This window comes from Aquarana catesbeiana, linkage group LG05 (genome assembly GCF_042186555.1).
Source record: "Aquarana catesbeiana isolate 2022-GZ linkage group LG05, ASM4218655v1, whole genome shotgun sequence".
NCBI lineage: Eukaryota > Metazoa > Chordata > Amphibia > Anura > Ranidae > Aquarana > Aquarana catesbeiana.
In genome coordinates, this window is record NC_133328.1 from 316,011,983 (window position 1) to 316,026,585 (window position 14,603).

At 52.6% G+C, this 14,603-nt stretch overlaps 1 protein-coding gene and 1 long non-coding RNA gene across 2 annotated transcripts in view; one reads left to right on the plus strand and one right to left on the minus strand.

The window, feature by feature from the left end:
* LOC141144816 (uncharacterized) overlaps positions 1–14,603 on the minus strand; it is a 238,371-nt gene that overhangs the window by 98,131 nt on the left and 125,637 nt on the right. The gene's annotated exons all lie outside the window — the stretch shown is intronic.
* RETREG1 (reticulophagy regulator 1) overlaps positions 4,878–14,603 on the plus strand; it is a 214,171-nt gene continuing 204,445 nt past the window's right edge. Inside the window, exon 1 of the mRNA XM_073630852.1 lies at positions 4,878–5,292. Coding sequence (XP_073486953.1) covers positions 5,162–5,292 — 131 coding nt within the window. The 5' untranslated portion in view covers positions 4,878–5,161. The remainder of the gene's footprint in view (positions 5,293–14,603) is intronic.

Consider the following 14,603-nt stretch of genomic DNA (forward strand, 5'->3'; position numbering starts at 1 on the left):
GGCACAGTGGCTGGGTTTGATGGGCACAGTGGCTGCATTTGATGGCAAAGTGGCTGTGTTTGATGACACAGTGGCGGCAATTGATGGGCACAGTGGCTACATTTGATGGCACAGTGGCTGCATTTGATGGGCACAGTGGCTGCGTTTGATGGCACAGTAGCGGCAATTGATGGGCACAGTGGCTGCGTTTGATGGCACAGTGGCGGCAATTGATGGTCACAGTGGCTGCGTTTGATGGCACAGTGGCTGTGTTTGATGGCACAGTGGCGGCAATTGATGGGCACAGTGGCTGCGTTTGATGGCATAGTGGCGGAAATTGATGGGCACAGTGGCTGCGCTTGATGGCACAGTGGCTGCATTTGATGGCACAGTGGCGGCAATTGATGGGCACAGTGGCTGCGTTTGATGGCATAGTGGCGGAAATTGATGGGCACAGTGGCTGCGTTTGATGGCATAGTGGCGGAAATTGATGGGCACAGTGGCTGTGTTTGATGGCACAGTGGCTACATTTGATGGTACAGTGGCGGCAATTGATGGGCACAGTGGCTGCGTTTGATGGGCACAGTGGCTGCATTTGATGGGCACAGTGGCTGCGTTTGATGGGCACAGTGGCTGCATTTGATGGGCACAGTGGCTGCGTTTGATAGCACAGTGGCGGCAATTGATGGGCACAGTGGCTGCATTTGATGGGCACAGTGGCTGCATTTAATGGGCAAAGTGGCTTCGTTTGATGGCACAGTGGCGGCAATTGATGGGCACAGTGGCTGCGTCTGATGGCATAGTGGCGGAAATTGATGGGCACAGTGGCTGCGTTTGATGGCACAGTGGCTGTGTTTGATGGTACAGTGGCGGCAATTGATGGGCACAGTGGCTGCGTTTAATGGGCACAGTGGCTGCGTTTGATGGCACAGTGGGGGCAATTGATGGGCACAGTGGCTGCATTTGATGGGCACAGTGGCTGCGTTTAATGGGCACAGTGGCTGCATTTGATGGCACAGTGGCGGTAATTGATGGGCACAGTGGCTGCGTTTGATGGGTACAGTGACTGCGCTTAATGGGCAAAGTGGCTGCATTTGATGGCACAGTGGCGGAAATTGATGGGCACAGTGGCTGCATTTGATGGCACAGTGGCTGCATTTGATGGTACAGTGGCAGCAATTGATGGGCATGGTGGCTGCGTTTGATGAGCACAGTGGCTGCGTTTAATGGGCACAGTGGCTGCGTTTGATGACACAGTGGTGGCAATTGATGGGCACAGTGGCTGCGTTTGATGGGCACAGTGGCTGTTTAATGGGCACAGTGGCTGTGCTTGATGGCACAGTGGCGGCAATTGATGGGCACAGTGGCTGCGTTTGATGGGCACAGTGGCGGCAATTGATGGGCACAGTGGCTGTGTTTGATGGCACAGTGGCTGCATTTGATGGGCACAGTGGCTGCGTTTGATGGCACAGTGGCGGCAATTGATGGGCACAGTGGCTGCGTTTGATGGGCACAGTGGCTGCATTTGATGGGCACAGTGGCTGCGTTTGATAGCACAGTGGCGGCAATTGATGGGCACAGTGGCTGCATTTGATGGGCACAGTGGCTGCATTTAATGGGCAAAGTGGCTTCGTTTGATGGCACAGTGGCGGCAATTGATGGGCACAGTGGCTGCGTCTGATGGCATAGTGGCGGAAATTGATGGGCACAGTGGCTGCGTTTGATGGCACAGTGGCTGTGTTTGATGGTACAGTGGCGGCAATTGATGGGCACAGTGGCTGCGTTTAATGGGCACAGTGGCTGCGTTTGATGGCACAGTGGGGGCAATTGATGGGCACAGTGGCTGCATTTGATGGGCACAGTGGCTGCGTTTAATGGGCACAGTGGCTGCATTTGATGGCACAGTGGCGGTAATTGATGGGCACAGTGGCTGCGTTTGATGGGTACAGTGACTGCGCTTAATGGGCAAAGTGGCTGCATTTGATGGCACAGTGGCGGAAATTGATGGGCACAGTGGCTGCATTTGATGGCACAGTGGCTGCATTTGATGGTACAGTGGCAGCAATTGATGGGCACGGTGGCTGCGTTTGATGAGCACAGTGGCTGCGTTTAATGGGCACAGTGGCTGCGTTTGATGACACAGTGGTGGCAATTGATGGGCACAGTGGCTGCGTTTGATGGGCACAGTGGCTGTTTAATGGGCACAGTGGCTGTGCTTGATGGCACAGTGGCGGCAATTGATGGGCACAGTGGCTGCGTTTGATGGGCACAGTGGCAGCAATTGATGGGCACAGTGGCTGTGTTTGATGGCACAGTGGCTGCATTTGATGGGCACAGTGGCTGCGTTTGATGGCACAGTGGCGGCAATTGATGGGCACAGTGGCTGCGTTTTATGGCACAGTGGCTGTGTTTGATGGCACAGTGGCTGCATTTGATGGGCACAGTGGCTGCATTTGATGGCACAGTGGCGGCAATTGATGGGCAAAGTGGCTGCGTTTGATGGCACAGTGACCAGGTTTGATGGGCACAGTGGCTGGGTTTGATGGGCACAGTGGCTGGGTTTGATGGCACAGTGGCTGTGTTTGATGGCACAGTGGCTGCGTTTGATGGCACAGTGGCTGCGTTTGATGGTACAGTGGCGGCAATTGATGGGCACAGTGGCTGCATTTGATGGGCACAGTGGCTGCATTTGATGGCACAGTGGGGGCAATTGATGGGCACAGTGGCTGCATTTGATGGGCACAGTGGCTGCGTTTAATGGGCACAGTGGCTGCATTTGATGGCACAGTGGCGGTAATTGATGGGCACAGTGGCTGCGTTTGATGGGTACAGTGACTGCGCTTAATGGGCAAATTGGCTGCATTTGATGGCACAGTGGCGGAAATTGATGGGCACAGTGGCTGCATTTGATGGCACAGTGGCTGCATTTGATGGTACAGTGGCAGCAATTGATGGGCACGGTGGCTGCGTTTGATGAGCACAGTGGCTGCGTTTAATGGGCATAGTGGCTGCGTTTGATGACACAGTGGTGGCAATTGATGGGCACAGTGGCTGCGTTTGATGGGCACAGTGGCTGTTTAATGGGCACAGTGGCTGTGCTTGATGGCACAGTGGCGGCAATTGATGGGCACAGTGGCTGCGTTTGATGGGCACAGTGGCGGCAATTGATGGGCACAGTGGCTGTGTTTGATGGCACAGTGGCTGCATTTGATGGGCACAGTGGCTGCGTTTGATGGCACAGTGGCGGCAATTGATGGGCACAGTGGCTGCGTTTTATGGCACAGTGGCTGTGTTTGATGGCACAGTGGCTGCATTTGATGGGCACAGTGGCTGCATTTGATGGCACAGTGGCGGCAATTGATGGGCAAAGTGGCTGCGTTTGATGGCACAGTGACCAGGTTTGATGGGCACAGTGGCTGGGTTTGATGGGCACAGTGGCTGGGTTTGATGGCACAGTGGCTGCGTTTGATGGCACAGTGGCTGCGTTTGATGGCACAGTGGCTGCGTTTGATGGTACAGTGGCGGCAATTGATGGGCACAGTGGCTGCATTTGATGGGCACAGTGGCTGCATTTGATAGCACAGTGGCGGCAATTGATGGGGACAGTGGCTGCATTTGATGGGCACAGTGGCTGCATTTAATGGGCAAAGTGGCTTCATTTGATGGCACAGTGGCGGCAATTGATGGGCACAGTGGCTGCGTTTAATGGGCAAAGTGGCTGCGTTTGATGGGCACAGTGGCGGCAATTGATGGGCACAGTGGCTGTGTTTGATGGCACAGTGGCTGCATTTGATGGGCACAGTGGCTGCGTTTGATGGCACAGTGGCGGCAATTGATGGGCACAGTGGCTGCGTTTTATGGCACAGTGGCTGTGTTTGATGGCACAGTGGCTGCATTTGATGGGCACAGTGGCTGCGTTTGATGGCACAGTGGCAGCAATTGATGGGCAAAGTGGCTGCATTTGATGGCACAGTGACCAGGTTTGATGGGCACAGTGGCTGGGTTTGATGGGCACAGTGGCTGCGTTTGATGGCACAGTGGCTGCGTTTGATGGTACAGTGGCGGCAATTGATGGGCACAGTGGTTGCATTCGATGGGCACAGTGGCTGCGTTTGAAATTGATAGCACAGTGGCGGCAATTGATGGGGACAGTGGCTGCATTTGATTGGCACAGTGACTGCATTTAATGGGCAAAGTGGCTTTGTTTGATGGCACAGTGGCTGCATTTGATTGGCACAGTGACTGCATTTAATGGGCAAAGTGGCTTTGTTTGATGGCACAGTGGCGGCAATTGATGGGCACAGTGGCTGCATTTGATGGGCACAGTGGCTGCGTTTGATGGCACAGTGGTGGCAATTGATGGGCACAGTGGCTGTGTTTGATGGGCACAGTGGCGGCAAGTGAGGGGCACAGTGGCTGCGATTGATGATACAGTGAGGCTGCAATTGATGGGTTTTTTTTCAGAATTTTTCAGTTTGTTTGCGCCCCCCCAAAAATTTTTTAGCACCAGCCGCCACTGGGAGGGGGTAGATAAACTAATAGGTGGGGCAATAATAAAAATTTGATAGGAGGTGTAATAATGTAAAATAATAGAAGGGTTAACAATAAATATAAAATAATAGGAGGTGTAATAATAAATAATATAAAATAATAGGATGGGGCAATAAAAAAATGTATAAAATAATAGGAAGAGATGATAATGGTGACGTGTGTATACTGATTTATATAATATGTGGGAGGAGTAATAATAATAAGAATAGGAGGTGATATTGTCGGACCAATAATGATGACATAATAATACGGACCGCAGGGAGAACTTCCAGCGTCTGTACCAAAATAGGTTTCCTCAGAAAACCGGGGACGCGCACGGGGACGCGCAGGGGGGCGGGGCGGTAGAAGGATGATTAGCATTCGGGGGAGAGTGGGAGGAGCGGCAGTGCAGAGGGCTGGAGGGGCGGAGTTCCGATCTCACCCCAGAGCCTCAGAACCTGATGTGGGCACAGCACCGGCTGTACCCCCTGATGGCAGCCCTGCTGGTGGTGCCCGCTGTGACGTGTAGGGGGGCAGCCTCCTCCATATGACAAGCCGGGGAGGTGTCAGAGCCGATCCCACCTGCCATCTCGTTATGGAGGACCGTTCCTGAGCACCGAGAGGGGAGGGAGAAGGAGCCCGGAGGACATCGATGATGAACGGCGGGCAGAATGGGGGAGAGGGGCGGCAGCCTGATGTCATGCAGCGTCTATCAGACACCATAACCTGGAGGAGGCCTCTCCATAGCCTGGCCGTTTTCATCGGCTGTAACGTGCTCTTCTGGTAGGTGCTGACTGTCATCATCAGTGGAGGATGGGATGAGCTGTGCTGGTCTGCATTGTCATGATAGATCAGGGACAATCCCGTCCCCCATACGCGATCAGAGATCACCTACAATACAGATCTCACCACAGCAGCAGGGAGAGGAAAGAATTAGGAAGGAGAATGACCAAATATTTGGATGTTTAGTTTTCTATCCCCTGTCTGTCACTTTGTTTATGTCTTTCTCTTCTCCTGAATACACAAAGTGAGGAAATCTCCCCTCATAGTTGTCACTGTAACAACCCCTATTGGGAGATTTCATGTCCTGTTATGGTGACAACCGTAAAATGTTGGATTTCTGATCCCTTTCTGTCTGAATGGCAATGTTATCAGGACAACACAGAGGGTGAATCTTTCTCCATGAAAGCTTAGGAGGTCCGACACACCCCTTCACTCAGGAGAGTCAGACCGCTGTTCCCACACACAGCGCAGTGGTCAGGATCTCCAGCAGTCCGACACGCCCCTTCACTCAGGAGAGTCAGACCGCTGTTCCCGCACACAGAGCAGTGGTCAGGATTTCCAGCAGTCCGACACGCCCCTTCACTCAGGAGAGTCAGACCGCTGTTCCCACACACAGCGCAGTGGTCAGGATCTCCAGCAGTCCGACACGCCCCTTCACTCAGGAGAGTCAGACCGCTGTTCCCACACACAGCGCAGTGGTCAGGATCTCCAGCAGTCCGACACGCCCCTTCACTCAGGAGAGTCAGACCGCTGTTCCCGCACACAGAGCAGTGGTCAGGATTTCCAGCAGTCCGACACGCCCCTTCACTCAGGAGAGTCAGACCGCTGTTTCCACACACAGCGCAGTGGTCAGGATCTCCAGCAGTCCGACACGCCCCTTCACTCAGGAGAGTCAGACCGCTGTTCCCGCACACAGAGCAGTGGTCAGGATTTCCAGCAGTCCGACACGCCCCTTCACTCAGGAGAGTCAGACCGCTGTTCCCGCACACAGCGCAGTGGTCAGGATCTCCAGCAGTCCGACACGCCCCTTCACTCAGGAGAGTCAGACCGCTGTTCCCGCACACAGCGCAGTGGTCAGGATCTCCAGCAGTCCGACACGCCCCTTCACTCAGGAGAGTCAGACCGCTGTTCCCGCACACAGCGCAGTGGTCAGGATCTCCAGCAGTCCGACACGCCCCTTCACTCAGGAGAGTCAGACCGCTGTTCCCGCACACAGCGCAGTGGTCAGGATCTCCAGCAGTCCGACACGCCCCTTCACTCAGGAGAGTCAGACTGCTGTTCCCGCACACAGAGCAGTGGTCAAGATTTCCAGCAGTCCGACACGCCTCTTCACTCAGGAGAGTCAGACTGCTGTTCCCGCACACAGAGCAGTGGTCAGGATTTCCAGCAGTCCGACACGCCCCTTCACTCAGGAGAGTCAGACCGCTGTTCCCGCACACAGCGCAGTGGTCAGGATCTCCAGCAGTCCGACACGCCCCTTCACTCAGGAGAGTCAGACTGCTGTTCCCGCACACAGAGCAGTGGTCAGGATTTCCAGCAGTCCGACACGCCCCTTCACTCAGGAGAGTCAGACCGCTGTTCCCGCACACAGCGCAGTGGTCAAGATCTCCAGCAGTCCGACACGCCCCTTCACTCAGGAGAGTCAGACCGCTGTTCCCGCACACAGAGCAGTGGTCAGGATTTCCAGCAGTCCGACACGCCCCTTCACTCAGGAGAGTCAGACCGCTGTTCCCGCACACAGCGCAGTGGTCAGGATCTCCAGCAGTCCGACACGCCCCTTCACTCAGGAGAGTCAGACCGCTGTTCCCGCACACAGCGCAGTGGTCAGGATCTCCAGCAGTCCGACACGCCCCTTCACTCAGGAGAGTCAGACCGCTGTTCCCGCACACAGCGCAGTGGTCAGGATCTCCAGCAGTCCGACACGCCCCTTCACTCAGGAGAGTCAGACCGCTGTTCCCGCACACAGCGCAGTGGTCAGGATCTCCAGCAGTCCGACACGCCCCTTCACTCAGGAGAGTCAGACTGCTGTTCCCGCACACAGAGCAGTGGTCAGGATTTCCAGCAGTCCGACACGCCCCTTCACTCAGGAGAGTCAGACTGCTGTTCCCGCACACAGAGCAGTGGTCAGGATTTCCAGCAGTCCGACACGCCCCTTCACTCAGGAGAGTCAGACCGCTGTTCCCGCACACAGCGCAGTGGTCAGGATCTCCAGCAGTCCGACACGCCCCTTCACTCAGGAGAGTCAGACTGCTGTTCCCGCACACAGAGCAGTGGTCAGGATTTCCAGCAGTCCGACACGCCCCTTCACTCAGGAGAGTCAGACCGCTGTTCCCGCACACAGCGCAGTGGTCAGGATCTCCAGCAGTCCGACACGCCCCTTCACTCAGGAGAGTCAGACCGCTGTTCCCGCACACAGCGCAGTGGTCAGGATCTCCAGCAGTCCGACACGCCCCTTCACTCAGGAGAGTCAGACCGCTGTTCCCGCACACAGCGCAGTGGTCAGGATCTCCAGCAGTCCGACACGCCCCTTCACTCAGGAGAGTCAGACCGCTGTTCCCGCACACAGCGCAGTGGTCAGGATCTCCAGCAGTCCGACACGCCCCTTCACTCAGGAGAGTCAGACCGCTGTTCCCGCACACAGAGCAGTGGTCAGGATTTCCAGCAGTCTGACATGCCCTTCACTCAGGAGAGTCAGGCCATTCCTATAGCAAGCTACTTGCTGTGGGGGCACTGAACAGGAAGGAGGAGCCAGGATCATAGAAGGGGACCTGAGAAGAGGAGAATCCTCTGTGCAAATCCACTGCAAAAGAGCAGGTAAGTATAGCATGTTTGTTATTTTTATAGAAAAAAAAACGAGACTTTACAATCACTTTAAGCTAATGGGAGGAAGGGATCCAATAGGAGACCTTCTAATTATTGGACATATGCTGTCCGGTACCACATGCTAAAAACGTGATACATACAAAGAAAAACCTAGAAAAAGAGGACTTTTGAGGTACCACATGTTTGTATAAAAGGTCAATATGTTATTCTACAAATGTTAAAAAAATGTGACATTTTTGAGGTAACCACAGTATTTCACATAAACATTACACATGCATAAAAAAACTGAATAAACAGTAGCTCACAAAAGTGAGTACACCCCTCACATTTTTGTAAATATTTTATTATATATTTTCATGTGACAACACTGAAGAAATGACACTTTGCTACAATGTAAAGTAGTGAGTGTACAGCTTGTATAACAGTGTAAATTTGCCCCCCCTCAAAATAATTCAACACACAGTCATTAATGTCTAAACCACTGGCAACAAAACGGAGTACACCCCTAAGTGAAAATGTCCAAATTGGGCCCATAGTTTCAATATTTTGTGTGGCCACCATTATTTCCCAGCACTGCCTTAACCCTCTTGGGCAGGCCCGGACCGGGACAAAAATAGGCCTGGGTATTCTGGACTGAGCAGCCCATGACATGTTATCCGGCCCCTTTCCCACTCTCCACCCTGACAGATCCCCCGAGAGAGGGGTGGGGGGAACTGGGAAAGAGGGGCAGAGAGCACATGGAGGAACCTTGAGAACATGGGGTGGGGCGAGAGCACGGGGGGGGGGGAGCACTGTGGGGGAGGCGAAGAGCACAGGGGGGCTGGAGAGCACAGGGGGAAGCAAAAACACGGGGTGGGACGGAGAGCTCAGGGAGGGTAGGAGTGCATGGGGGGTGGAGAGTACAAGGAGGGGAGGTGGAGAGCACAGGGGGAGGCGGAGATCACTGGGGGGAGGTGAAGAGCACAGGGAGGGCAGGAGAGCATGGGATGGGGCGGAGAGCACAAGGGGGGTCCGAGATCACTGGGGGTAGGTGGACAACACTGGGGGAGCTGGAGAGCACTGAGGGGAGGAGAAGAGCACAGGGAGGGCAGAAGAGCATAAGAGTGGGGTGGAGAGCACAAGGGGGAAGGCGGAGATCACTGGGGGAGGCAGACAACACTGGGGGGGCTGGAGAGTACTGGGGGGAGGCGAAGAGCACGGGGGGCTGCAGAGAACAGGGGGAGAGGCGGAGAGCACAGGGGGAGGTTTGAGAGCATGGGTGGAGGTGGAGAGCCCAGGGGGGGCCCGGAGCTGGGGGGTGAACCCAGGGGGAAGGTGGAGAGCCCAGGGGGGCTAGAGAGCCAGGGGGTGGAGAGCACTGGGGGCTGGAAAGCCAGGGGGGAAGTGGAGAGCACAGGAGGACCGGAGAGCCAGGGGGAAGGTGGAGAGCATGGAGGAGGCTTTGAGCCAGGGGGAGGTGGAGAGCACTGGGGGCTGGAGAGCATGGGGGAGGCTGAGAGCCAGGGGGTGGTGGAGAGCACTGGGGACTGGAGAGCACAGGGAGTGGGCAGCAGAGAGCATGGGGGGACTTGGAGAGCACGAGGGAGGCTGAGAGCCAGGGGGGAGGTGGAGAACCCGGGGGGGGTCGGAGAGCCAGGGGGAAGGTGGAGAGCCGGGGGGTGGAGAGCCAGGGGGAGGTGGAGAGCACAGGGAGGGCCAGAGAGCCAGGGGGGAAGTGGAGAGCATAGGGAGGACCGGAGAGCCGGGGGGGTGGAGAGCAGAGGGGGTTGCCGGAGAGCCAGGGGGAAGGTGGAGAGCATGGAGGAGGCTGTGAGCCAGGGGGAGGTGGAGAGCACTGGGGGCTGGAGAGCATGGGGGAGGCTGAGAGCCAGGGGGTGGTGGAGAGCATGGGGGGACTTGGAGAGCATGAGGGAGGCTGAGAGCCAGGGGGGAGGTGGAGAGTACAGGGGGGGCCGGAGAGCTAGGGGGGAGGTGGAGAGCACTGGGGGCTGGAGAGCACAGGAGAGGTGAAGAGCATAGGGGGGAGGTGAAGAGCATAGGGGGGAGGTGAAGAGCATAGGGGGGAGGTGGAGAGCACAGGGGGGAGGTGGAGAGCACAGAAGCAGGATACGAGGAGCAGTGGTGGTGGCTGTATATATAAGATTCATTCTCTCCGTCTTCCTTCTGCTGTCTCTAAATGCCTCCTTTCCCTCTCGCAGGCTTTCAGAGGCTGCAGGAGGAAGATGGAGAGAGTGATTCTTCTATATGCCGCCACCACCACTGCTCCTCCTATCCATGCTACAGGGGGTGCTGCACTCATGTTCTTTCTGATCCAGCTCCATGGTGTCTGCAGCAGGTGTCTCCTCTAGCTCCCCGTTACCGACGGCTGAACTATACTGGCGGCCACGGAGAGGCCAAAGGTTTCTCCTCTTACTCCTCCCCCCTTCATGTTTCTGTCCCCCTGGTGCCGATGGCTGAGCTGGACTGGCAGCCGAAGAGAGGACCGGGTGAGCGGCGTGGACTCAAAGAGCAGCCCAGCTGCCTTGGGTCCCGCAAGGACTTGCGGCCCCAGCCCACTGGGCAGTTGTCCGGTTTGCCCTATGGCCAATCTGGGCCTGCTCTTGGGCATGGAGTTCACCAGAGCTTCACAGGAGAGAGTCCTCTTCCACTCCTCCATGACGACATCACGGAGCTGGTGGATGTTAGAGACCTTGCGTTCCTCCACCTTCCGTTTGAGGATGCCCCACAGACGCTCAATAGGGTTTAGGTCTGGAGCCATGCTTGGCTAGTCCATCACCTTTACCCTCAGCTTATTTTAGCAAGGCAGTGGTCGTCTTGGAGGTGTGTTTGGGGTCATTATCATGTTGAAATACTACCTTAGGGCCCAGTCTCCAAAGGGAGGGGGATCATGCTCTGCTTCAGCATGTCACAGTACATGTTGGCATTCATGGTTCCCTCAATGAACTGTAGCTCCCCAGTGCCGGCAGCACTCATGCATCGCCAGACCATGACACTCCCATCACCATGTTCGACTGTAGGCAAGACACACTTGTCTTTGTACTCCTCTCCTGGTTGCCGCCACGCACGCTTGACACCAACTGAACCAAATAAGTTTATCTTGGTCTCATCATACCACAGGACATGGTTCCAGTAATCTTTCACTTAGGGGTGTACTCACTTTTGTTGCCAGTGGTTTAGACATTAATGGCTGTGTGTTGTTATTTGTTATGTGTTGATGTCCCCTTGTCAACTCTCACTGTTTCTCCTGTAGCTCCCCAGCACACACCTGTATCATTAGTGTATCTGTTCCCTGCAAAACCTGGCTCAAACTGCCAAAATAAACAATGGCACGGGCTTGCCTCTCTACACCATGCATGTATGTCCAACGTATTTTCCCAACACTAGGAACAATTGGAAGTTACATGAGTGCGGCCACATACAGCCATTTTCTTGTATGGCAGGTTGCATGCAATGCAGCATCTGCAGCTTCCCTGGATCTCAAATTTACACTAGGTGCATAAAAAGCCTACTAAAAGCATGAACCTTAAAGTGATACTAAAGTCTTTTTTTTTAATTAAAAATAACAAACATGTTATGCTTACCTACTCAGTACAGTGGCTTTGCACAGAGTAGTCCAGATCCTCCTCTTCTCGTGTCCCTGTTTGGCACTCCTGCCAAGTGCCCCCACAGCAAGCAGCTTGCTATGGGGGCACCCGAACTGAGCTGCAGCTCTGTGTGTCCATTCAGACACGGAGCCACAGCTCAATCCCACCCCCCTCTCTCTCCTCATAGTCTCACTGACATTGATTGCCAGCAGCGCAATGCCGCTTTGCTGCTGTCTCAGCCAAAGAGGAGGAAGAGTCCCAATTTTCAGCTTTCAGTGCTGTCACGCTTTGAATGACAATTGCGCAGTCATACAACACTGTACCCATATGAAATCTTTATAATTTTTTTCACACAAATAGAGCTTTCTTTTGGTGGTATTTAATCACTACTGGGGTCTTTATTTTTTACTAAACAAAAAAAGACCAAACATTAAAAAAAAAAAAATTTTCATAGTTTTTTTCAAACAGGTAATTTCTCGCCTTCATTGATGTGCACTGTTGATGCAGCACTGATGGCCACTAATGAGGCGGCACTGATAGTCAGCATTGATGGGCACTGATAAGGTGGCACTGATAGGCGACACTCAAGGGCACTGGTAGGTGACACTGATAGGTGTAACTGATTATGAGGCACTGATTTGCAGCACTAATGAGCACTGATAGGTGGCACTGGTGAGCATTGATAGGTGGCACTGGTGGGCACTGCTTAGCAGTGCTGATATGCATTGGTAGGTGGCACTGGTGGGCACTGCTTAGCAGCAGTGGGTCTGGAGCGTGTGGGACCGATGTCCCACTTACTCCAGATGGTAATCATCTGCTTTTTTTTTTTCTCCTCGTGCTTCTGGCTCAAAGCTGATCACGTGTAAGGTGCCAGGATCAGACTCACTGGTCACAGAGTGAGCCGCACGCACACCGCATTTAAAAATATGAAAAGTAATGCATTTGGGTGCTAAAACTACTAATGGAAATGACTCACTGGGGGTCCTAGTAGATGACAGGCTCAGCAATGGCATGCAATACCAAGCTGCTGCAAATCAGATTATTGGTGTGCATTTTAAATGGGATTTACTTCAGGGATAAAACAATAATTCTGCCACTCTACAACACTCTGGTCCGGCCGCACCTGGAGTATGTCGTCCAGTTCTGGACACCAGTCCTCAAGAAGGATGTACTGGAAGGGGAAAGAGTTCAGAGAAGGGTAGCAAAGCTTATAAAGGGACGGGAGGACCACGGTTATGGGGAAAGACTACATGCATTAAACGTACTCTCTCTGGAAAAGAGAGGCTTGAGAGGAGATATTATAGTGATTTTCAAATACCTTACTGGTGACCTTAGCATTGGGAAAAAACTGTTCAGTAGGAGGGCGTGTAAAGACACGCGGCCATTCATTGAAATTGGAAGAGAAACGGTTTAACCTTAAACTGTGTAGAGGGTTCTTTACTGTCAGAGCGGTAAGGATGTGGAATTCTCTTCTACCAGCAGTGGTATCAGCAGGGAGCGTCGATAGTTTCAATAAACTATTAGATGGGCATCTTAACGGTCACAACATACAGGGATATGCGATTTACTATTGACATACACTCACCACCAGTTGAATTGAATGTCTTTATTCGACCTTACCAACTATGTAATGTATAGCCAATTGTTTTCTTTTTTTAGTTTTAGAGGGATTCGAACCTTTGTCTGATTTTACCACTATCTGAAGCTCGGTTAGAAAGGTTAGTTCACACCGGCGACTTTATTATACCGCAGCCGCTGATGTGCACTGTAAAGGGAGCGATGCTGATGCATCATAAATCATCATTGCACTGTTTATTTTTGTTTACCCTTATTGAAATGTCAAAAAATGACATTTCATTGATTTGTTATTCAAAAATTAAAATTAAAAAGTTTTGCTTGTCCAAGTTTCGTTTTTCAGCATGTGGGAACTGAACTCAGAGTCTCAAGGCAAATTGTCCTGTCTATGCATTGGAATTGCATTGGACAAGGGTGCTCAGTGCAGCTCAATGCATGTGGTGTGAATGGTCCATGCCCTTGATTAATGTCACACTGATAATGTTTTCCCCAGACAGAACACTGCATAGGACACTTTTGGGTGATTCTTTGTTATTTTACTGTTTTAATGTCTTATTTATAAAAGTCTGTTCAATGGTTTTCTTCACCAGGGAATTTGTCAGGTCATCTCTTTTCCAGCTTTGCTTTTGTCGTTTTTTTCCGATCATTTTTAGCCATATTTGTTTAATTTTGGTAAAGTGTGAGTCCATTTTTACTAAAAAGCACGCTATTCTATCCCATATGGAAATAGCAGCATAGTCTGCATACCTACCTTCCAGCTAGAGCGCCATATCAAGTTAAAGAATTTAGGCCACAACTGAATTATTTTAAGACCTTATTAAAATCTTATACAGCCAGCGATGGCGCCATCTTGAGTTATTGTAGGGGCAGAGCAACATTGGGACCCGTGCTTCTTAGTGGCACAGGAGGGAATGTTTTTCAGGCCACACATGCGCAGTGTGTACTGTCCCTGTCACCTATGATGAGCTCTGCAGCTGTGACAGAAGAGATTGAACACCACATGTGCAGCCAAAAGAACAGGGTGGCAATCCATCCCATGGCACTAGGGGGCGCTGGTCCCAACAGCTGCTCTATCCCTACAATAAAAGGACAGGGTCATCACAGACTGTATACAATTAGAAGAAGGCTTCTACTTGGTGAGGTACCTTTTTTTTTAGACTGCCCTGGCTGGAAGCTATGCTGCTGCATCCTGTATGAGACAGCATAGTATTCTTTTTATTAAAGGTGAACTTACCCTTGAATACAACATATTTAGAAAAAGGAGTACATAGATTTTTAGAAGGAAAAATGTGTATGGTTAGGGTGGCACTTGAATGAAAATAAGTATAT